At 46.9% G+C, this 22,874-nt stretch overlaps 1 protein-coding gene and 1 pseudogene across 1 annotated transcript in view; both read right to left on the reverse strand.

The window, feature by feature from the left end:
• Positions 1-304: 304 nt before the first annotated feature.
• Positions 305-22,874, reverse strand: part of GALNT8 (polypeptide N-acetylgalactosaminyltransferase 8) — a 52,343-nt gene continuing 29,773 nt past the window's right edge. The window contains exons 5-11 of the mRNA XM_004717389.1: positions 22,599-22,796; positions 21,524-21,638; positions 16,187-16,372; positions 13,828-13,965; positions 13,025-13,120; positions 11,525-11,692; positions 305-442 (exon numbers count right to left, since the gene is read on the reverse strand). Of these exons, the coding sequence (XP_004717446.1) occupies positions 305-442; positions 11,525-11,692; positions 13,025-13,120; positions 13,828-13,965; positions 16,187-16,372; positions 21,524-21,638; positions 22,599-22,796 (1,039 nt within the window). The remainder of the gene's footprint in view (positions 443-11,524; positions 11,693-13,024; positions 13,121-13,827; positions 13,966-16,186; positions 16,373-21,523; positions 21,639-22,598; positions 22,797-22,874) is intronic.
• LOC105979906 lies at positions 4,870-5,231 on the reverse strand (annotated as a pseudogene).

Genomic DNA, 22,874 nt, shown 5'->3' on the forward strand with positions numbered 1-22,874 from the left:
TGACACTGGATCCACATCCTGAGCTCCCAAGGGAAACTGTGGAGTGGAGGTCATCATTTCCACCCCATCCCCAGCTGAGCAGCAGTGCACATGTGCCGACCGACTTCCCTTCCCCACATCCTGTGAATCCCACGCTGAAGCCCTGGTACACACACACACACACACACACACACACACACACACTTTCTCTCCCCTTCACCCACTTTGAGCAGTATTGGGAGTAGAAAACCTTCAAGTGGCCACAGCTGTTGTCCCCAATCCAAGCTCCCTTCGGATGTCTTCATCGTTAACCTGGACGTCGGTTTTACCCCCAGTTCCTGATGGTGTGCTGAATTTTCCACACTTGAGTGGTGCAGGTCTGGAGTACAGGCTCATAGGTACCTGAAGGGTTCCTCTTGATCTCCAGACACCGTTTGGTGGCCCTGTTTTTGACAGCCTTTCCCTGAAGAGAAGGAGAGACAGAGTCAGAGTACCAGATGTACCTTATTTCTCCATCCGCCTCTCCCTGCTGTGATCAGAGACAAGCTTACAGAACCCTCTCATCCTCTGAAAGTCTCCCAAAGGAGAAGAAGAAGCAAAGCCTAGAACCAAATCCCCCAGGGCTTTCTCTAGCAGCCCCTGATGAATTAACCCCAAATCTGAGAGTACTGGGAGAATTGGAAAGTGCTGTTTCATATGGTATCATCACCTCTCTCAAGACTGGCGTGCTTTGATAAGCCAAGGACTGGTCTCTACTTGGCCTTCCCTCCCACTTCTTCACCCCTGACACCTCCCTGGTCACTCTCACTGGGTTCCCACTCCTCGGTGAGGCCCTGTTCTAGGATTGGGACAGACACTACTTTTAGGCACTCAATCCAGGTTCTATGCCACTCTGGGTGGCACCTCCCTGCCTCTCTGTATTGTGGGGTTTCAACATTGTTGACTAGTGGGAACACGATGGGCTACAGAGCTAAGGAATCTGGGTTTGAGTCTCTGCTGCACCACACAAACTATACTTCACCTCTCTACACTTCAGTTTCCCCATCGATAAAGTGTGTTAGGGTGAATATTGATCGAGCGTTTTGCGTCAGACACATTTAGATGTGCAATGATGGTCACGTCATCCGTTCCTCTACTCAATCTAATGGAATGTGGAATGGGGGAGGCCTCCTTCCCCTTGTTCCCGTGTGCCATCTCCAGGGCCCTGAGCCCTTTACTCCCTGTCTCTGCATCTGAGCAAACCACCATCTGTCATGGTCCTGCTCTTTTCTCTTCCCCCTCCCCCTCCCCACACCCTCAAGGCATCTCTCTGCGGGCACTCACATAACCTCTTCCTTTTGTACAACCAGCTGTCTGCTATCATCGTTAAAACTAATGGCATCCAAGCAGAGCTGTGGCTCTAAGATCTCCAACTCTCTGCTCCCTCTCCTGCCATCTCCTCCTTGCCTCTCAGATCTTCAAGCCACAACGAGCCCCTACCAACTCCTGCCCCCTCAAGTTTACCTGACTCTAGGTCAGTCTGAGCTCCCTCTGCCCCCACCCCAGCATCCAGGATGGCTCTCCAGATTCAAGAACTTCTCCCGGTCGGTCTCACCATTCTTTCCTCTGATCTTTGCTTTCAGAAACCAGAAAGCTCCTGGAGAAACTTCATGAACCGAGCAGGCCTGGCCACCCATGTGCCAACATCAGTCTGGCCTCAGGGCTTGGCTTACTCCTCAGCATGGCTCTAGTCCACCTCACCAAGATTTAATCCCTCCACCCCCACCCACGAAACACACACTTGAGCAAAATTTCTTCACTGCTCCTTATGCCAATAAGACTGCACTTCTGCATTGTGGGTGAGGGGGTGCGGAGCGGAGACCCACAACCCTTCTGTAGACAACTGCACATCCCCTCACAGAAGGGTCACGTGGAGGAGACAAGCCAGTCAGGGTGCAGTAAAGCACCAATGAAACATACAGCTTTCTTCTAGTTCTTTAATGCTTCCTCCCCACCCACCCCCACCCCCACCGTATCATGAACCGAATTCTACCTCACAAATCTGAGTAGACCAGAGCATCTACATATAATCCCCTCCCAGGGGGATGGACAACAGAAAACTGGGTGAAAGGAGACATCAGTCAGTGTAAGACATGAAAAAATGATAATTTATAAATGATCAAGGGTTCATGCGGGAAGGAGAGGAGGGGAGGGAGGGGGAAAATGAGAAGCTGATACCAAGGGCTCAAGTAGAAAGAAAATGTTGTGAAAATGACGATGGCAACACATGTACAAATGTGCTTGACACAATGGATGGATGTATAGATTGTGATAAGAGCTGTATGAGCCCCCAATAAAATGATTTTCTTTAAAAAGACTGCACTTCCGGTCATTCTGTCCTCTCACCGGAGCATGCTAAGTGGCTGTGGAACGGTGCCTTGTGGGTGTCTCAAAGCAGCTGCCTTCTTCCCACCTAGCTGCCTGCAGCGCCCTCTGCTCGCTAAGCCCCAGCTAGTGTTGCTGCCAGGGAAACCACTCATCCTTACATCTTTCTCCCTCTTTTGCAGATTCCTTTAAGGATTTCTACATATCACAATATTAAAGAGAGAAAACAGGAAACCTTAACTCTACCATCGGTTTGAACCAACACCTGATCTTCCCACCCCTCCCGCCCTCTTTCAGACTCCAACTTCCCAGGCAATGAGGCAAGAATGTCCATTTGAGCACTAAGGTGTGCCTGGCCCAAGCTGTGCAAATTCCAGCGGCCTCATATGCATGTGAAAGGTGGACGCTGAATAAGGAAGACTGACTAGTAAGAGTGCCGTGGGCCGCCAGAAGGGCAAATCTGTCTGGGAAGAAGTACATTGGGTCGACCTGAGACGTGAAGAGAGTGAGATTTTTGTCTCACATACCATGGGCATAAGAAACCCGTCCCTGGAAAAAGACATCACACTTGGTGAAGTAGAAGGTCACCGGAAAAAGAGGAAGATCCACAGGGTGGATTGGCACATTGGCTGAAACAACGGACTCTAACACAACAGTAATTGTCAGGATGGCGCCCACCTAAGCGGGGTTCATTCTGATGCACACAGAGTCTGTGATGTGGAGCCAACTCCCCGGCACCTGAAAACAGGCATGATAATATTATGGGATGGTGTTGTGTATATGATATTTGTAGCCTGTTTGCTAAGTTCAAAAGTATATCATGTGCATTTTCCCATGTCAGTGTTTTAACGTACGTATCTATAAATGTGTGGGAATGCATTAAACCATTATATAGAATGATTTGTATATATATTGATTTAATGGTTGAAACATCATATATATATATATATATATTGTTATTGTGTATGTACAGCACCTAACAACAATATTATAGGATAATAGTATGTATGTAATTTTTATTACCTGCTTGTAAAATTCAGAATTCTATTGTGTGTATTTTCCCATGTTGCTGTTTTATATATATATACACACACACACATACATACATATACACACACATACATACATACATACACACACACGTGTGTGCATATGTATACACATTAAACCATTATATATGTTGTTTCTGTTGTTGGATGCCATTGAGTCGGCTCCAACCCGCCTTGACCCTATGCAGAACAGAACACTGCACGTGCGGCGCCATCTGCACTACTGTTCCTGTGCTTGAGCCCATTGATGCAGCCACTGTGTCCACCCATCTCATCAAGGCCCTCCTCTACCAGGCACAATGTCCTTCTCTAGGGACTGGAATCTCCTGACAACATGTCCAAAGTAAGTAAGACGACGTCTTGCGTCCGTGCCTCAAAAAGTACTCTGGCCATACTTCTTCCAATACAGATAGGTTTGTCCTTTTAGCGGTCCACTGTACCTTCAATATTCTTCCCCAGCACCAAGATCCAAATGCACTGATTCTTCTTTGGTCTTCCTTATTCAGTGCCCAACAGTCACATGCACAGGAGGCGAGGGAGAATACCCTGGCTTGGGTCAGGAGCACCTTTGTCCTCAAAGTCACCTCCTTGCTCTTTAACACTCTAAAGAGGTCTTGTGCAGCAAATTTACCTAATGCAATGTGTCTTTTGGCATACACACCCTTTTTTTACTTTTAAAAATATTATTGTATTTATACTCATGCATAAAAAGGGCTGTATCATCATGCTTACATACATACCAATATATGGAACCATTTGATAACAAAGCACATCTAAATTTTATAAAGAACACGCAGACATTATAACACTGGTTATACATGGATAACAGAATGTGGGGGGAACGTTGGGAGGTGGGTCAGTAGCTATCATTTGACTTTTAGGGATGGAGCAGCACCCTCTGCGAGGAACCACATCAATGAGCAATAGCCATCTATACGGCTATTGGAAATATGGCAAGATGGATGCAGGGGAAGTTCATGATTGTACTATTACTTTTGCTAAGCCATTTTATTTTCCTCGCATTCAATGCAAAGAAATAAACCATAATAGGAAGAAAAAGAGGTTCTTCTCACTGTTTACAATAAAAAGAGCCTGCATCCTGCTGCTGACCTGGACATATTTTACAATAGGGAGCACTTGATGGTTCGCGTGGATCGTTGTATCATTTTGATTCTGACCCACTGACGAGAATCGCCTCGACATTTGGTGACAGGACTCAGCTCCAGGGGAGCTGTGACTGACTGAGCCGTCCTTGTGGTGTTCCCAGATCTCACACAATAAGACACCATCCTGCACAAGGAAATAAAACAATCAATCTGTTCAGAAATTGCATCTGTACGCGCTTTCATTTAGGCTCAGGTAGGAAAGAGGGCCCTTTCTTGGCTACAGATGCAAGTATTCTTGTAGTCTAGAGACTGCTGAGTTGATATTGTGCCTGTATCAGGAAGACAAGGTACACGCCCAGACCGCTGTCTGCTTAAGAAACTTCCACAGCTTGTCTCAATTCTTCAAATCAAGGAAGAAGTTCTTTTTCTAGGCTGACAATTAGTCCTGCGTTGGCACTACACCACCAAAAGCAAACGATTAAATTGAACCTCCTGGTAGGGGTTATAGAAACATAATCCTTTCGGGTTTGGAAAGCCCAAGTTTGCTACCTTAGTCTGTTGCGAGAGGAAAAGCAGAAAGAAGCCAGGTCTCAAAGCCAGTGGCTACGTTCATAGTCGGCACCCCATCTCGATCAGACACAATGGCATGGAGTCCTTCAACACTTGATAATTTTTTATACGGGATCTCTTTGGGCCATCTGCCATGATGAACCCCCTTCTCACGCAGATCCATCTTTACTCCTGGGTTCTCACTCTTGGGGTACCCAGTTTCACTCTGCTGTCTCTTCGGGGGCAGCCTTGGACACAGATGGCTCTGCACGCAGCCATCACATGACTCGTAAGCTCATCTGCTCCTCTTTTGATCTCTTGACTGCTGCTTCCACGAGCATTGATTGTGGATCCAAGTGAGATAAAATCCTTGACAACTTCAGCCTTTGCCCCATTTATCATGATGTTACCTATGGGTCCAGTTGCGAAGCGTTGGGTTGTCTTTACATTGAGCTGTAATCCATACTGAAGGCTGAGATCCTTGACCTTCATCAGCCAGGGCTTCAAGTCCTCCTCACTTCCAGCAAGCAGGGTTGTGTCATCTGCATACAGCAGGTTGTTAAGAAGCCTTCCTGCAATCCCGATGTCACAGCCTTCTTCATAGAGTACAGCTTCTCTGATGGTTTCTCAGCATAGAGCTTGAACAAGTATGGTGAGAGGATACAGCCTGACGCACACCTTTCCTGATTTTAAGCCATGTTGTATCCCCTTGTCCTGTTCTCACAACTGCCTCTTGGTCCATGGACAAGTTCCTCAGGAGCACAATGAAGAGTTCCTGAATTTCCAGTCTTCTCAAGGGCATCTGCAGTTTATTATGGTCCACACAGTCGAACACCTTTATATAGTCAAGGAAACACACGTAAGTATCTTTTTGGTATTCTCTGCTTTGAGCCAAGATCCATCAGCAATGATCTCCCCTTGCTCCACGTCCTCTTCCTCATCCATCCTGAACTTCTGGCAGCTCCCTGTCAATGTACGGCTGCCAATGCTGTCAGGTGATCTTGAGCAAAAATGTACTTGTGTGCAATGTCAATGATATCATCCTATAGTTTGAGCATTCTGTTGGGTCCTGGTTTAATGGATACCATTATACCAATATATACGCGCACATTGCTGTTGTAGGTGCCATCTGGTTGGTTCCAAATCGCAGGGATCCTATGTGCAACAGAAAGAAACACTGCCTAGTCCTGCACCACCCTTACCGTTACTGTTATGTTTGAGCCAATTGTTGCAGCCATTGTGCCAATCCACCTCGTGGGCCTGCCTCCTTTTTGATGACGTCACCAAGCACGGAGTCCTATCCAGGGACTGGCTTCTACTGACATGGTGCCTTCATTGCTAAGGTCATCCAAATGTACTTCTTCCAAGATAGATTTGTTTGTTCTTCTGGAAGCCCATGGCACATTTCATATTCTTCCTTATTCAGTGTCCAATGTGCCCATGGCAGATGAGGTCAATGCAATGCCATGCCTTGGGTCATGTGCTCTATAATAATGGGCTGTCTATAATGGCTGAATACTGAAACCTAGGCGAGCTAGAACCTGGCAGGACTGCCTTGTTCGTCTCAGTTTGTCTGGCAAATTCTCCACCTTTGACAGGATGCAGTCTTACCACTGTCTTTCTTTTTTAATCATTTTGTTTGGGGCTCTTAGAGCTCTTATCACAATCCATACATAGTTCCATTGTGTGAAGCACATCTGTACATATGTTGCCATCATCATTTTCAAGACATTTTCTTTCTACTTGAGGTGAGCTCTTGGTATCAGCTCACTTCCCCGTTCCCCCACGCACCCCTTTCTTATCATTCATCTTTATGGAAAATATTTTCATTTTCCTTCTCTGAAAGTGCTCTACCTTGTTCAACTTCCAGCTTTTGTAGGCTTTATGGTACAATGTTCAGTTCAAGGGACTTTAATTTTTAGTCCAAGGATACTGAATTTTTCCTAATGTTTGCTATCAGAATATTAATATGTTTTCTACAAAAGTCGTGGCTTAGATTTTAATTATATTGTCCTAAGCAAATGCGAACCCACTTCTGCTGAATCGATTCTTATTCAGGGCACCCCCTTATAGGGTTTCTGAGATGGTAAATCTTGACGAAAGCACAAAACCTCATATATCTCCCACAGAACAACTGGTGGGTTGGAACCGTCAACCTTGTGGTTAGCAACCAGGCTAGAATTAAAACTAAAACAAAACCCATTGCGGTTGAGTCATGGCAGCCCTCTCAGACAGAGCAGAACTGTCCGTAGGTTTCCGAGCCCGTGGTCTTGACAGGAGCAGGCTGCCACATCTTCCTCCCATGGAGCAGCTGGGGAGTTTGAACTGCCCACCTTTCGCTTAGCAGCCAACAGCTTAAATGCTGTCAGGGCTCCTTTCAAAAGTAGAATTCCTGCCTCAAAGGGGAAGAGATCATTAGTTTAGGGGATGGGTTGATTCATCTGGCCAAATTGCTTTCTAGAACAGTGCCTCCACACCCCCACCCTTGCAGTATATGAGAGCACCCCCACCCACCCCCCTACCCCACCCACCCCTGCTTCTCTCCTTCTTACTGCCCCAACCCTATGTGAGAGTGGTATCTTTTCTCACCACCTCCTCCAAAGGTCCATGGTTTGTCCTGAGTTGTCACTCGATTTAGAAGGCTTCCAGGTGATCGCCTCTGCCCAAATCCTCCCCTATTTCAGCAGCATCTGCACTCTCAACTCTGCTCCTCATCTCCCAGTCCAGCCCCATGTCTTCAAACCCATTTCTGTCTCTGTTGCTAACAGTATCTCTCCTGCAGTCCCAGGAAGCCAGAAGCTCCTCTGGTTGACAGGGAAATCTATGGAGATGGTAACTGGATGGATGATTCCTTGAGGGTATGGTAGGGGAGGTTAGGGGGAAACGAGGAGCTAATAACGAGGAGGACAAGAATGAAGAAAATGTTCTAAACTGATTGCGGAGATGATTGTACAACTCTTCTCGGTGTGACTGAACTATTGGATTGTATGATATGTGAATTATATGCCAATAAAACTGTTGAAAAACCCCACAAAGTCATGAAAGTGGAAGGAAACAAAAGGATTATCTAGTCTCAGCTCCTTCTCAATTCTGGGGAAATGTCCTTGGTAACCTTTCAGGAGAATTAATTAGTGTATAAGCGGTGTCTACAGAATACATCGAGCCCAAGAGGGATCCAAAGTTCAATCAAATATCCTGCTAATAGCTGGAAGAATGGTGATCCCAGAGATAAGATGAATATAAAAGGATTCGATGGAATAAATTGATTTAAAACTGACTTAATAGCAAATGATCCACCATGAACTACATGATCACATCTCTTTAATTGTTGGCATTCTTGATACCGTGACTCTAAACGGACACCCAACCTGAGCATCTGGATAATGGGTAGAACTTCCCTAGATGCCCTGAGATCCCAGATCCCACACCCAGCCCAAACCTCTAGGCTCAAAGCAACTTCAGTCAGCTAACAAGGCGACTTTCCAAAATACCCTGAGGAAAGCAACCTTCAAGTTTGGGGGGATGACATCATTGTTTCTTTGGGAGCAGTAGTGGTAACATCTAATTCTCGGTGGATTTAGGATTCCGCCTACACGGGCTGCACAGTAAGCTGCTAGCCAGCAGTGTGGACCCACCCGCTGCTCCGGTGAGATGAGACTTTCTGTTTCCATGACGATTTACAGCCGGGGACCCTAGAGAGCAGGTCTACTCTGTCCTTGGGTTGCTATGAGTCTGGATTGACTCCTTGGCAAGGAGCTTTGGGTTTGTATACGAGTTGAGTAGATCAAACAGTGTTTGTTTTACCGTTTTACTTGCAGTGCTTACCAATAGGCATGTCTTACTGGATAACTTTATATTTCCAATTTTAAAATGTGTCACTGAATAAGCCATTGAAAGGTGTAATTTTATGTGGAGATTTTACTAACTTTGCAAACACTTCTGAAAGACTTCAGAGAGCCATCACATCTGAAAGTCAGAGAAACAAAGTTCGTGAAAAGGGAAATTTAATGTATTAAATTTCTAAACAGAACTTGCCATACTGAAGGAAATTTAACTGGTGGGATTGTAAGTTCCGCTTTTGAAGTGATTGTTACTCTTTTCCAGATGTATAGCTAAGTGAATGAGATTTGTAAATTGAACTTAATAGCATAAAAGCAAACGATGGCTCCTTCGTGTATAATGTTGAGAAACTGAGTATTAATTTAAAAAAGCAAACACACCTTTCATAGTACTTTCTGTACACAAAAGACACCATTAGTCAAGAGCTCACATTTAACTCCAGACACTCAGCAAGTTCTTGTCAGTGCCTAACACAGACAGAGAGCGCCCCACCTTACTAAACCCTTTTGGGTAGCTGTGAAGTTGTGGAAAAGCCCCCTCCTTATATTAAGTCAAAAGATGATGCCTGATTTGTCAAAAGACAAATGCGCTAACTATCCCTGGCTGGTGCGGGCAGTTAGTGCATTTGACAGCTAAGCAAAATGTAGGAAAGTCAAGTCCACCCAGAGGTGCCTTAGACTAAAGTCCTGGCGATCCACTCCTGAGAAGTCCACCACGGCCAGCCCTGCAGAGCCCAGTTTGACCCTGACGCACGTGGGCCGCCATGACTCACAATTAGCTCAGTGCCAGCTAGTGTGGTTTTGTGCTTTGGTCTCAAGTCTGCCCTTCTGTGCACAATGCACGCCTGTTGCCCTTGTCCTCATGGAGAAGGCAGCATCTTTCCCCAGGTCTACCTCTCCAAGCTAATAGCTGCAGGGCCTCCAGGAATAGATTCGTTGCACAACCACGTATTGAATGCCTACGTGTTCCAGGCACTGCGGCTAATTGCGAGAGAGAAACCAGTGAACACAATCTAGATGTGTCCCTGGGATCCTTGGCCTGGGGCTGGAAAGAAGCAGGTGATCAGGAGAGGAGCCTAAATGCGCGGGCCCCTGGGAGCACATAAAAGAACCACCCACTCCCGTCGTCCTGCGGGGTCCTGGGAGGCTACCTGCAGGAAGCAGAGTTGAAGACCAGAAGCCTCGGCAGCTTCCCAGGAAAAGAGCTGAGGGAAGAGGGAACAGCATGTGCTAAAAGCTGGAAGGTAGGAGGAAACATGGATTTTCGTAGACTCGTGTAATAATAGGAGCTTCGCATTCAGAGCAGGAAGATGCGGACCAGGAAGACTTTACCCTCCTCCTTCTCGTTGTTACTGTCTAGTTCAAAGAGTGGTTCTGCCGGAGAAGGGCTGGACAGCTAAGCACAAGTCAGGGGTTCAAACCTACCAACTGCTCTGCTGGACGGAGATGGGGTAGTCTGTTCCCATAAAGATTTACAGCCTCTAGCAAAAGTGTTATCATTTTTGGTTTGTTGTTGTTGTTGTCTCCTTGCACTGTTCTAGGAGCCCTGGTGGCCTAGTGGTTACTCATTGGTCAGCAGTTCAAAACCAGGTGCGCCAAGAAAGACAGGGCTGTCTACTCCTGTTCAGAATTACAGTCTCAGAAACTCACAGGGGCAGTTCTACCCTGTCCAATGGGATCGCTGTGTGGCAGAATCGATGCCCGATGGCAGTGAGGTGGACTTTGAACTAATCTAGCACTTTTCATTTAACCTTCATGAAATCCTGTGAAATCGTTACTAGCCCTATCCCCAGAAAGATTTCAGGGTTAGGCTTATTCTTGTTCAATCAAACGGGACAGAAATAAAAATTCATCTCTTCACATTCCTGACATCTATCTTCATGTCCTACCAGTGAATTCTCTAGAGAATTTAAAAATAAAGCACAAACAAGGAGTTGCTTGAGGGTCCATTCTGACTCTTGAAGCCCTCCTACCCCCACTCAAAAAGATATGAATGTACAAGACCCCACATCCTAGGTAGGCCCAAGATGAGCTGACCCAGAAGTTTGTTTGTTATTTAATCTTTAGGGAAGCTGACTGCCAGATTATCCACCAGTGGACTGGCTGCTGGCTTCGAACCACCCATCTTCCGATGAGCAACTGAGAGCTTAAGTATAGCACCATCGGGGTCCTTGATTTTCACATTAGTCTTTGTCATATTTCATCCTCTTGCTCCCAGCCTCTCCGATCATTATCCATAATAAAACACAGGCCAATGGCTGATGGTTATCAAGCACTCTATGTTCCAGGGCTGATGGGAACCCTTTCACGGTCATTATCTCATCGCATCCTCCCCAAGAGGTATTGTGTTATTATCTCCATTTTCCAGATGAGGACATTGAGCCTCAGAGAACTGAAGACACTTGCTCATTGTGATTGAGCTCAGGACTGAAACCCAAACTCTTCATTGGTAAACTTCCTATGAAGCTCCAGGAGACCCGTGGCACAAACAGTCTCTGTTTTAGTCAAGAGACTCAGTTGCCGGCCACACTAAGTTCCCAGTTTCCAGTCTGCCACAAAAACAAATCTCTCTAAAACACTAGCTAATCAACAGGACATTTGACTGTGTCTGTCTGTGGGTAGAATGCCCACAACTCACCATTTGAAAATCCCAGTATATATGCAGTTCATTGTGGGCTTCCTGGGTGCATGGCTCTAAAGTGGGCTTCTCCCCTTTGCCAGGGTCGGTCAGGCAGCGATCCTTGGTTGTTGACTCTGCAATCAGTGGTCCCACGTAGAATTCCCCCGTTACGTGGTAGTAGACATTCTGAAAGAGAGCAGAGCCTGCCGTGGACATAGTCGTGGGGTCCACTTGGCCTTCCAGGAAGCATGAAGGCTACTCAGGAGCCTACGAGACAATCACACATCACGGGGAGCTCTGTCTTTCCCCGGGGAACAGGCGTCTCCTCTGCTTTCTTTCCCAGCCCCCAGAGTATTCTAGAGAGAAGACCAGGCTTGGGCAGGGGCACCAGCCGGCTTCCTTCCCTACAAGGGCTCCCCCAGGACCAGGGGTTTCATGGCAAGGAAGGGGGTGTATCTTTGAAGACAAAGCCCAGCAGTGAGCATGTTGTGGGTTTCTGAGTCGGGTGTTCCTGTGCTGAGTGAGCTTGGATGAGTACCTTTTTTTTATGCCTCAGCGTTTTCCTCTGTTCAGTGAAAAGAATACCTACACGAAGACCTCAGAAGGCTCCTTGCAACTTGCATAGACTAGCACCCTCGAGAGGCCCCTGCCATGTCCTTGCAACTTTGAGCTGGCCCATAGCCCCGGAGGTCAATTCTCAGCCAAATAGCAGACAGGCTCATAATATAAACAATATTATCTAAAAGCTCTGTGTGCCTTAAAAAAAGATCAAATGGTCTACATTGTCCCTGAATCAAAGATGAGCAGGTACGAGGGGGAGGGCCGAGGTGTGAGACTCATGGAAGCAAAGCAACCAACACTGAAACAGGGAGACCAGTGACACGCTGTGAAACCTAGCCCTGGGGTCCGTGAACACGGGAACTGGGAACCCAGCTGGCTGGTAAGCTTTCACCGAAAAACACAATCCAATCATATTAAGAGGGAAGGGGGGCTTCTTTGAGGGCCACAGGCAAAGGGAGAGGACAGATGTCGATGTTCTCAAGGGGGAAAAATGTCCCCTGGCTGCCCCCACCAGCTGTCATTCCGGCTCCCCCAAGCCCGTGGGTCAGCCGCTCTCTTCTCTGGCCTTTGGTGGCCGGCTCAGCAGCAGCAGGCCAGGTGACTTCCCCTTTCCACCTTCCGGAGCATCCGAGGAGCGCACGTTTACGGATGAGGACCGGGGAAGGGGGAGGTGATTATCAACAAAATGTGACTATGAAAAATGAGTGAGACAGAACACGGGCCTTCTACCTCTCTTCTCTGTGCCTGCCATGGAATTGTCTCACCATGGCTGTGGGGATGCCCCAGGGAGTGCTTCGTTACCAGGGCTGCACCCAGCCTCTTGAGCCACTGAGGAAGAGCGAGACCCCCGCCTCACCATCATTGAATGCCAACTCTGAATCTGGCCGAGATTTCCAGGGACTCATCTCCCCCAGACTTCTCTCTCCCTGTTGGGGCAGGGAAGGCTGTGGGAAATACCTGTGGGCTGAAGGCATGGCAGGGATGCATGATCGGGGTGTTGCCTGGAATGGGTCCCTGGTCAAGGCAGATACTCTCATCCAATGTGTTCTTCATCTGAAGGAGCAAAACACACCACGGTACTGTTGCAAAGAGGCAGAGAGGTGGTTCCTCAAGCATCCCCAGCCCTGCCTTCTCCCCAGGGCATCCTGCTCAGCCAGCAACGAGCAGAGTAGAGGGCTGGGATCCCAATGCCCTTTTCTAAGTACTAGAAAACAGGAGGCCCTGGTGGCTTCGTGGGTTACACAGTCGGGCTGCTAACGGCAAGGTTGGCGGTTCAAATCTGCCAAGGGAGAACGGTGAGGCTTTCTGCTCCTGTACAGCATTGGGAAGCGAAGGGAACAGTTCTATTGTGCCCCATCCAGTCGCTGAGAGCCAGAACCGACTAGGGGCCAGTGAGCTGAATGAGGAAACCAAAGTGAAGACCAGAATGGTACCTGCTTTCCAGGAACACCCCCGACCCCCGACCCCAATATCTCCTGTTGGGAAGGGCATCCACAGTCAAGTTCAGGGGAGCCAAGGAAGCACTCCGGTTGAATGAGAAAATGAGAAGGCTGCCCTTTGCAAAGGAAGAGGTATCAAGGCAGAGAGAAAAAAAGAGATGGGTGAGCCAGCGGAGAAAGGAAACTCAGAGGGTCCCAGCACAAAGAGCCAAGGAAGGAAGCAGAGGTAGGAATGGACGCTTGAGCAGCATGGGGTTTAGAAAGCATCGCGTTATATGCAAGCAAGCATGTCACATAGAAACGCCATGTCGTCATACGTACTCTGCCGTAGCCCACAATGTTATGCATTGGCTTCAGGACGGGATAAACGTTTTTCAGGTACCAGTCAAAAGTCTGGCATTTCAGTTTCTCCCGGAGCGCCTTTCTGGAAGAAATGTCTCCATAATCGATCCCCGAGTTCTGTAAGTAAAAGACCAAGCGCTTCGGCGTTGTGTCTGCGTGACCGCCCTAACACCTCTGACAGGATGGGACCGCTCATGAGGGAGGCGGCTATTCCCCTGGCGGTCTGTAAGATAACCTGGAGATGTTTCAGTTTTCCAGGGAAAGTGGGGAAAGCTTGAGTCCTAGGGATCGCTGCTGGCTTCCCAGTGGCTTTTATAAGGCCTGCGTAGTCGGGTCACTCCATTTCTTCCCCATCATTAGCAAGCTGGCTCAGACTGATCCTGTTTGGGACAATGTTTATACCAATAAAGCCCAAGACAGTCCTCCTGATGACTGGGGAAAGCTCCCCAAAGCAATGTCCTAGCAGCAAGATGTAGACACAAGAGGAGGGGGGGTTGTTTGTTTGTCTGTTTGTTTTCTTTACTAAGAGTGATATTTGGAGGGGATCTGAGTGAAGAATGATTAATGAGGCAAAATTGAGTAGGAAATTCAGGACCCATTTGTGCACCTGTCTTCCTCCCAGAATTGTCTTTCCTGGCTCATTTTCTCTTGTAGGTGTTTAGGTTTTTTATTTAGGATCGATTCTCTTAACACCTGGGGATATTCACAAATCCAACTCAGTAGACTTTAAAAACAACAACAAATACCTAGTGATTTCTGAGAAGTATACTCGTTTTTCTATCATCCCTTGGCATCCTGGAACACCAGGATGAATTTTTATAAATCTCTTTCCACAAGGAGCCGAGTGTAGGGGATTAACGGCACCTTGGGCTGCTAGGGAAAGGGTTCTGATAGCTTAGCATTAGGAGGAAGCATCGAACACGTCTGTCCATTAGTCTGTACTCCAGTCACAGTGTTGTACACGGCTTAACCTGGCTCTCGGGCCTCATCACTGCGCTTGACTCCAGAGTCGCTCTACACTGACCCCTGCTGGTGCCGTGGTTGCACACAGGGCTGCAGTCTGCATGGTCAGCAGCTGGAAACCACAGGCTGCTCCTCAGGAGGAAGACTGGGCTTTCGACTCCTTTAGGAAGTCACTGTTTTATTTACTCCTTGTTTGTCTTTTTACCTTTTTCTATTCTTACCATTTCACTTCGCTTTTGTTCTTTACTGTTTCTGTTGGGTTGTCCAGTTTGTGAAGTACAGAAGGAGGGGATGCCTAGAGATAATAACCGATGCAAGGGTTCGTAGGGATGTGGGTGGGGTAGATGGAGAAGTTGAGGGGATCTGGGGAGTAAACAATGTACGCAAAGGGGGGGAGGGAGCACTAGAACCAAAGGTGATTACACTACTCATTTAAAAGATGATTTAATCATGGACATGTTCTGAAATCGATTGTGTCCTGAAATCGGTGGTGGTAATGATTGTACTGGATATGATTGAACTCTTGAATTGTATGACATGTGGATTAAGTGTCAATAAAACTATTTTTTTAAAATCAAGGGAACAAAGAAGAAATTACAGTCTCAGAAGCCCACAGGGGGTCGCTGTGAGTCAGGACTGATACGGCGGCAGTGCCTTGGGGTTGGGTACCCGGAGGAGAAGAGATGAGCCCTCTGCCCTCCAAAACACACCTGGGCATATTTGAAGGAAGGAGCCATCGCACGTCACACTGACCTCTGGTGGCCAGAATAGATGATAGGACCTCGGCCAAGACCATCCTTATTCATGTGCATGCCGCAGTCCCTCCTCCCAAGACCCCGCCCTTCCTACCTGCCATGATCCTGTGCGACCCTCCCCATCCCTCCCCTCCCCATGCAAGGAAGTCCCTGCCCAGCAGAGTGGCAAAGACTCCGGGATCTAGAAGCCGTCTCCTTGGTTGGAATCTTGGCTCTGCCATTAACCAGCTGTGTCAGGAGACTGCCAAAAGTTCATGGAGAAATTCCATGGTCTTTTCCTGCCATTAGTCTGACAACTTTTCAAAGCTTCCACCTATGACCTTAAAGAAGTTCCTCCCAACTCTCTGTGCCTCCCTTTCCTCATCGGTAAAGTTAGAATAATAAAAAACGCTGCCTGCTCCCTAGGTATATTCTAATGGTTAAATGCGTGAACATGTGAAACAGTGCCTGGAACCGGGACAGACGTGTTAGGCGCCATTATGATCGTGCCATCGGGACTTCCCATAATCCTTTAGGACGAGGATGGCACTTTGCTGCATTCTTTTTCATTCCCTATCACTAATATCACCTGCTCCTCCTTCATTTGTTGCTGGGGGTCGGTCTTCAATTTCATGACAAACCTCGAGGGGCAAGTTCCAGGCCAAGTAGACCATGTATTTGTGCTCATCCATCCAGGTCTCCGCCACGCGAAGAGCATTGCGCCTCAAAGCCGAACCGAGATCCAAAGCATAGGGCTTGTGGTGCCTCTCCAGGTGAGCGATCCGGGAACAGGGTAGGACCTCAATCCTCCCTCCACACTGCCACACCTGTGAGAGAGAAGGGTCTCCTGAGCAGGCTGACCCCCAGCTCCCTACATTGCATAGGGAAAGACAACATTTGTGACTGTTTTTAAATATACATCCATCTGGTCTGCCCACTCCCATCTCCATATTGCCTCCCAAACTGTTTCTGGAAAAAATTCTTCCCAAGAAATTGACCAAAAATGTTTCCCTCCTGCCATTCAGCCACCTCCTGAAATCCTACTTCGTTATGACCAGGGGTAAGGCTGTCTGTACTCTCTGATGTCCATAGAAAACGCTGAATTCCTGAGAGGCACCATCCTCCCTGGACTTAGGTGCCAGATCGGGGTAACGTGGCAAGAGACTCTTAGGTGGCCCCATGACCCCCCATCTCCTGGTCTGAACAGCTTGCCTAATCCCTTTCCCATAAGTGTAGGCAAGAACTCATGACTTGCTTCTGCCCAATAGAGTTTGACAGGGTGGACATGATGATATGACACAAGCCTGCACCATCCAGCTTGCCAGGAGATGTTCTTCCTTGATGACTTTGAGGGAGCAAGCTTCTGTGCCATAGACCACCATATGGAGAAGGGCACGTGCCAGGGAATGAAGGCAAGCTTCTGGCTGACAGCCAGCCACAAACATAATGTTTCCTCAGCTGGGAAGACTTCAAGTGCTGCCCACAACCACATGAGTTTGGAAGCAGATCCCTCCATGGTCAAGCCTCAGGTGAGAACGCAGCCCCACCTGACACTTGGATTGCAGCCTTGCAGAAAGGGTACATGGGCTCCTCACCCCCAGAATCTATGAGATGATAAAGGTGTGCTGTTTAAGACCTCTGCGTTTGTGATGATGATGTTACACAAAAATGATAACTGGTGCACGTCAATTCTGGACCAAGAGAGACCATGATTTATGACCCAACTATAAATGGTCTTCCTTGCCATCTTTATGGGAACATACATTAGGATACATAGCTTAGAAAAGATGGTCTACATCCTGACAGATGATAGGAATGTCTCATGCTGTCAGATTGACAGGAAGTGGCCATGATTGTTCTTACAGATTAAACTGTGTCCCCCCCATGTCCCCCAAACCATGGTGGAGTAGTGGTTACAGGTTGGACTGCTAACTACAAGGTCAGCAGTTTGAAATTACCCGTTGCTCCTCAGGATAACTATGGGGCGTGCTACTCCAATAAAGAGTGAAAGTCTTGGAAACCCACTGGAGACAGTTCTAGCCTGTCCTTTAGGGTCACTGTGAGGCAGCATTGACTCAATGGCAGTTAGAGTGAGTCCTCCACATTTCTCTTTGACCACCAACGAGTCCATGCTGACTCATAGTGACCCCTGTGGGTTTCAAGACTGTACTGTTGATGGGAGTAGAAAGCCCAGTCTTTCTCCCTCCAAGCTGCTAGAGGCTACAAACTGCCAGGATCGTAGCCCAATGCATAACCTCTACACCACCAGGGCTCCGCCCTACTTAAAATATCAATGGCTTCTTTTGTGTCACACATTATCTTAACATTTCCTGAGGTAACCTCCACTATACAGGTATTATTATTCCCATCTAAGGTACTTGCCAATGTGAATCCATCTAGTAAATGCCAAAGCTGGGTTCTGGACCCAGGCAGTCAACATGTTAGTCTCTGGCAGAGTACCAGGACTGTACAACGCCCCCACACGTGCTGGTTTTCCTTTCCTACCCATCAGCCCAAACCCATTGACCCACCTTCAGGTGTACCATCTCGGTCAGTGACCACTAGATGTCAGAATAAAACACTGATCCTAACATTGAGTCCAAAACCCCCAATCAAATTCCTTTCCTACACACGTGGCCCCAAAGGACAGGGTGGAACTGCCCTTGTGGGTTTCTGAGACTGTAAGTCTTTACAGGAGTAGAAAGCCTCATCTTTCCCGTGAGGAGCAACTGTTAACCGGAAGGGTTGCCCAATGTGTAACCCCACCAGGGCTCCTCCACACATGAGTGTTGTTGTTGGTGGTGGTAGGTGCTATCAAACCCGTTTCGCTCATAGCAACCCTGTGTACAACAGAACAAAACACTGGCCAGCCCTGTGCCATCCTCACGATCGTCCTTCGGGTTGAATCCATTGCTGTTGCCATGGTGTCAATTCTTCTCGTCTAGAGCCTTCCTCTTTCCACAGCCTCTCCGCTTTACCAAGCGTGATGCGCTTCTCCAGAGACCGGTCTCTCCTGAGAACACAGCCAAAGTACATGAGGCGAAGTCTCTCCAGGCTTGCTCCAGGAGCATTCTGGTTGCACTTCTTCCACGACAGACCTGTTTGTTCTTTGGGCAATCCATAGTTCAAACGCATCGATTCTGCTTGGGTCTTCCGTCTTCAATCTCCAACTTTCACATGCGTAGGAAGCGGCTGAAAAGACCACAGCTTACATCAGGCTGGCCTTCGTCCTCAGACTCATATCCTTGCTTTTCAATGCTCGAAAGGGATTAGAGGTTTTGAAGAAGGAACCAGGCACCCATGCAAACCAAGGGACCTGAATGGATCTAAATGTTTTGAGTAAGATACTGCAACCATTCCCTACATTTTCATCAGTGTTGATAAACAAGTCACAAAATGCTAAAAGAAATGTCCTTTCTTGTGGAAATGTTAACAGGGGAGTTAAACACGGGAAATGGAGTCCGAGGAGGCACAAAAGAAGAGAGCAGAGAAGAGCAAGAGAAACGCAAAGGAAAAACAGGAAGGATTGGGGCCTCTACATTGTGGAATTGAGGTTCCAGCTAAATTCATTCAAATCTCTGGAAAGTAGAGTCACAATGTAATGATGTACACAAACTAATAATTTCTCATTTTGTGTGTGGGTGCCAGACATCAGTTGGAAGTTGTCAAAAAATGAAACGGAGCATATAAAGATGACTAGCCTAGGCATCGTGAGCTAGACGAACTGGTATTGACAATTATGATTCAGACAATCGTAGGGTCCACGGTGAAATGAATGGCAAACTCAAGAGGAAAAGCTAAATTTCAAGATCTATCTTGAAATACAATTCTTTCTATGATAGGATAATATCTACATGCCTTCAAGGAAATACAATTAATATCGCTATTATTCAAATTTAAGCACCAATCACTAAAGATAGTGATGAAGAATTCGAAGACTTCTACTAACTTCTTCAGTCTGAAATTGATCCAGCATGCAATCAAGATGCTTTACTAATTATTGACCATTGGAATTTGAAAGTTGAAAACAAAGAGAAAGGTACAGTAGCTGGAAACTGGAGTCTTGTGATCGAAATGACGCTGAAGATCACATGATCCAATTTTTCAAGACCAATGATGTCTTCAGCGCAAACAACTCTTTTTTTCCAGCCACACAAATGGCAACTGCACACGTGGTCTTCACCAGACAGAATATACAGAAGTCTAATGGATTCTTCCTGGAGGAAGAGTCTATGCGAAAATCCAATTATCAGTAGCCCAAACATGGTTAGCACCGCCTGTGGAACAGACTACCCATTGCTCCTCTTTACCTGGGAATTAGATTTGCACAGAAGGGGGAAGAATATATTCTGGAGAGGGATAGTGTAATAACATGAAACCTGTTGCTCATTGAGTGCAATAGGTTGAATTTATAGGTCATAATTCTTCATCCCACCCTGTTTGGCCAAAATGTATGACAAAATGTATCCCCTGGCTTCTTGACTTTGGATTATGACTTCTTTAACCAATGAGATGGAACATAAAAACTAATGTTCTAAGTCCAGGCGCTAAGGAGCCTCACATGTTTCCGTGTATCCTCCAGTGCACAATGGGAAGAATATTTTCAAGGTAACTGCTGCCCTTGCCACTTGGGCCCCAGGATAAGCATATGTGGAATAGAGTTTCCCCAACCAACACCAGCTGGATCTGCATATCTGTGAAAATACATAATAATTTTAAGACATCGAATTTGGACTCATTTGTTACTTGGAATTTTTGTGGCAATAACTAACCAAAACACAGGTATGGCATGAACCTTCGCTTGGAATTTCTCCAGCCATCTGAATGTGCACCTTGAATTCTCTTCTTGCTGTTGTTAGCAGCTGTCAAGTTAATCACCAGCACATGGTGACCCCGTGCACAGCTGGACAGAAGGCTCCTTGAGTCTGCACCATTACCACGATTGGCTGCAGATTAAAGCATTGGGATCAATAGGCTTCACGGGTCACTGGTTTATTTTTTCAGAAGTAGATGGCCAGGCCTTGGCCCGCTAATCCATCTTGATCTAGACGCTCTACTGAAATGTGTTCAGCGTCATAGCAGTATGCAAGCCTCCATGTCCAGAAAAGCACTGGTCAGGAACAGAACCTGGCTCTCCCTTGTGGAAGTTGACAATTCTACCACTGAACGAACCAGGTCTCTGACTCCCTTGAGAGTACTAAAATCCAGGTGTTCATCTGATAGAAGCAAATATGAAAAGCAGGACGGGGAGAGAAAAGGCAGTGTAGCTAGAGGTAAAGCCATCATTGTCCAAGACACACAGGAAGTTGGTCAGAAACGGAATTGGTTCAAGGATGTCAATGCTGTACTACACTAGACGACATATTCGAGATGGGCTGACAACAATGGGCTCTAACATATCGACTGTGAGGGTAGCGCAGGACCAGGCGGTGCTTCTTTCTGTTGTATGCAGGGCTGCTATGACGATGCACGGACTCACAGCACCGATCAATAACCGCAAAGACGTCACAGCAGCACAGGCGTCCTCGTGGCGTCTATTTCTGTGCTAGCTATTCCTACAGGAGCAAATGTCCTGCCCACGAGTCTATGTTCCCTGATCCCTCTTCCCGCCCTAGTATTCGTTGTCTTTGACAAAACATTTTGCATTGTAAAATTTGCAGGACGTTGTCTGCCCCAGACTTGACTTATTCCAGGTGATGTTTTATAAATACGAGGAGTGCTTAGGGGAAATATGGAGACTATCTGCTAAGCCACACCTCGACCCCTTCCCACCCAAACAATCCAAATTATATATTCCCCTACCAGAAAGCTCCACTCTAGACACCCCACACCTCTTATTCCTTGGTACAATGACCTGGAGACATGATCATTTGTCCAACTCTTGATCCAAGAGCATTCAGTCTTGCTCCAAGTTTCCAAAGATCCTCCTTTGATCTCCCTTTATATTTTTCCCCATAAAGAGAAGAAAATGTACCCACCCTCAGGCTAAATTCCACATTCTCTCCTCCGTAGACCAGCATTCCACCATCCAGGGCCCCGATCTCACCCATGAAGAGTCTGTCAGCAGCCAGGATGCCCATGATGGAAGGACTTCTGTAGAACACACGGCAAGAGAGTTACCAACCATATTATGAAGAACAGGTTACGATGGATGGAAGGGGTGGGAAGCCCAATGGTGTTTTGAGCTCTAAAATCCTATCTATGTGATAGAATCATCTAAACAATAAACACAATGTACTGCAGACATACGAGAGGCTATTATTCAGCCTCATGCGTATCACATCACAGAGGAACTTTGAAACCATGCTGAACAAAATAAGTCCATTTCAAAAGGACAAAAAGCACATAACCTCATTCATACGAAATAACCAAATATAGAGAAACCCAAAAAGTATCAGTGGTTATCAAAGGTAGAAGGGACGGGGTGGGGTGGGGGGAACATTTTTGCTTAGCAGGCAGTGAGCTTATGTTAATAGCGATGGACTCATTTGGAACAGAACAGGAAGAATAATTGTACAACTTGAAGAGTGTAATCAATGGATCTAAATTATCTATGTAGATATCATTTGGGTTGCTGTATGTGTTGTAGATATTTTCGCTACAATAAAACATTTTTAATCCTACCTAAATCTCTTCTCATCCTTAAGAGCCTCCCTAAATCATCAAACTAGACTAAGTACACACGGCCTCCCTTTCTCCTGATCCGTCACTCTGTCAAATCGTATGAACAGTGCGCCCTTTCACCTTAGTATCTCCACGTCTTTGCTTGTGAACTTAGTCTTGCCTTCCCCAACAAACGGATTTTAAATGTGACATATTTCCTTTGCTTGAATTTCTTCTTCTCCTTCTTCCAAGCCCCTAAACAGCCCAGGTTGTCTGTGATTCTTTATCTGGAACAAGACAGTTGGTTCTAATCCTCTATCCTGCACCCCCGACTCCCCATCCACTTCTTCTATTGACCTCCATCGCTACCAGCAAAGATAAGAAAAACTCTTAGTGCAATTCTGCCTTCCCCGGTGCTAATCATGCTCCCTGAGCCTCCTGCACACTTACTTGACTGGAGCAGTAGGATCATGCAGGTCAATCCAAGACTGTGGCAGGCTATCATACCGACACCACAGCTCCCAGTTGAACCCGTCCGTCGCCAATGAATACTTTTGCACATGGAAGGTGTCAAAGCGAATGTTGTCGAACACTGGAGACACAATCACCGTTCGGTCTTCCTGAATTCGAGCCAAGATGGGCTCTGCCCTAGAAGAGGAGTGGGGTGTAAGGCTGACTCGGACGTAAGAGAGCAAACATCAGGAAGAAGCAAACAAAGTCACAACA

Source organism: Echinops telfairi, unplaced genomic scaffold (genome assembly GCF_000313985.2).
Source record: "Echinops telfairi isolate 266 unplaced genomic scaffold, ASM31398v2 ScPeMD7_7356;HRSCAF=8355, whole genome shotgun sequence".
Taxonomy (NCBI): domain Eukaryota; kingdom Metazoa; phylum Chordata; class Mammalia; order Afrosoricida; family Tenrecidae; genus Echinops; species Echinops telfairi.